This window comes from Ailuropoda melanoleuca, unplaced genomic scaffold (genome assembly GCF_002007445.2).
Source record: "Ailuropoda melanoleuca isolate Jingjing unplaced genomic scaffold, ASM200744v2 unplaced-scaffold51680, whole genome shotgun sequence".
Lineage (NCBI taxonomy): Eukaryota > Metazoa > Chordata > Mammalia > Carnivora > Ursidae > Ailuropoda > Ailuropoda melanoleuca.
The window spans coordinates 1-739 of record NW_023224593.1 but is presented as its reverse complement, the minus strand read 5'-3'; the positions used below and the strand labels follow the sequence as shown (position 1 = coordinate 739).

Sequence of the window (739 nt, the reverse complement as noted above, 5' to 3'; positions counted from 1 at the left end):
GTGACCTTCAGACGTGTTCAGTGCCATCAAGATTCTGTGAAAATGGTTTACCAGATGTTCAGCTTGCCATGATGTGCTTTACAAAAGCTTCATAGTTGATACAGCCGTTGGCATCCTCCTGCCCTGCCATCAACTTGTCCACCTCCTCTTCAGTCATTCTCTCACCTAGAGTGGCCAAAACATGGCGGAGTTCAGCCCCCATCACAGTGCCATTCCCTTCTTTATCAAACACGCGCAGACCCTCCACAAAGTCCTCATAGGTGCCCTTCTCTTTGGACCTGGACACATGTTGGAGCATAGGAAGGAAGGTCTCGAAGTCCATCATTTTAGAATTCATCTCTTCTTGCTTGGGCCGACCAAGGACTTTCAAAACCTCAGCATTGGTTGGATTCTGTCCCAACGCCCGCAGGACGTCCCCACACTGGGCGTAGGTGATTTTCAGCTCGTTCTTGGGCGTGCGATCAAAGAGAGAGAAGGCTTCCTTGAACTCTTCAATTTGTTCCGCTGTGAATTCAATTGTGATTTTGGAAGGGTCGAACACGACTTCTTTTGGAGGTTCCGGTTCCGGTGGCGGCGGCTGTGGCTTCGGTGCTTCCTTTGGTTCTGCCTTCTTGGGCTCAGGCTTTTTGGGGGGCATCTTGGTCTTTGTCTGGGACAGAGATGCGAGGGCAGAGATGAGGCAGAGTGACGGGAGGCTTAGGGCTAGAGGACTCCCGAGGAGGCAGACACTCGGACTGGG

General features: G+C 52.0%; 1 protein-coding gene across 1 annotated transcript; it reads right to left on the bottom strand.

Moving 5' to 3' along the window:
* Nucleotides 1-58: 58 nt before the first annotated feature.
* Nucleotides 59-637, bottom strand: LOC117799519 (myosin light chain 1, cardiac muscle). The gene has a single exon (XM_034652005.1). It carries the CDS (start codon nt 635-637, stop codon nt 59-61), a length of 579 nt encoding a protein of 192 aa, XP_034507896.1.
* Nucleotides 638-739: the final 102 nt, after the last annotated feature.

Bases quoted from the DNA above. Each gene is read 5' to 3' on its own strand.
- LOC117799519 (XM_034652005.1), bottom strand. From the start codon at position 637: ATGCCCCCCAAAAAGCCTGAGCCCAAGAAGGCAGAACCAAAGGAAGCA.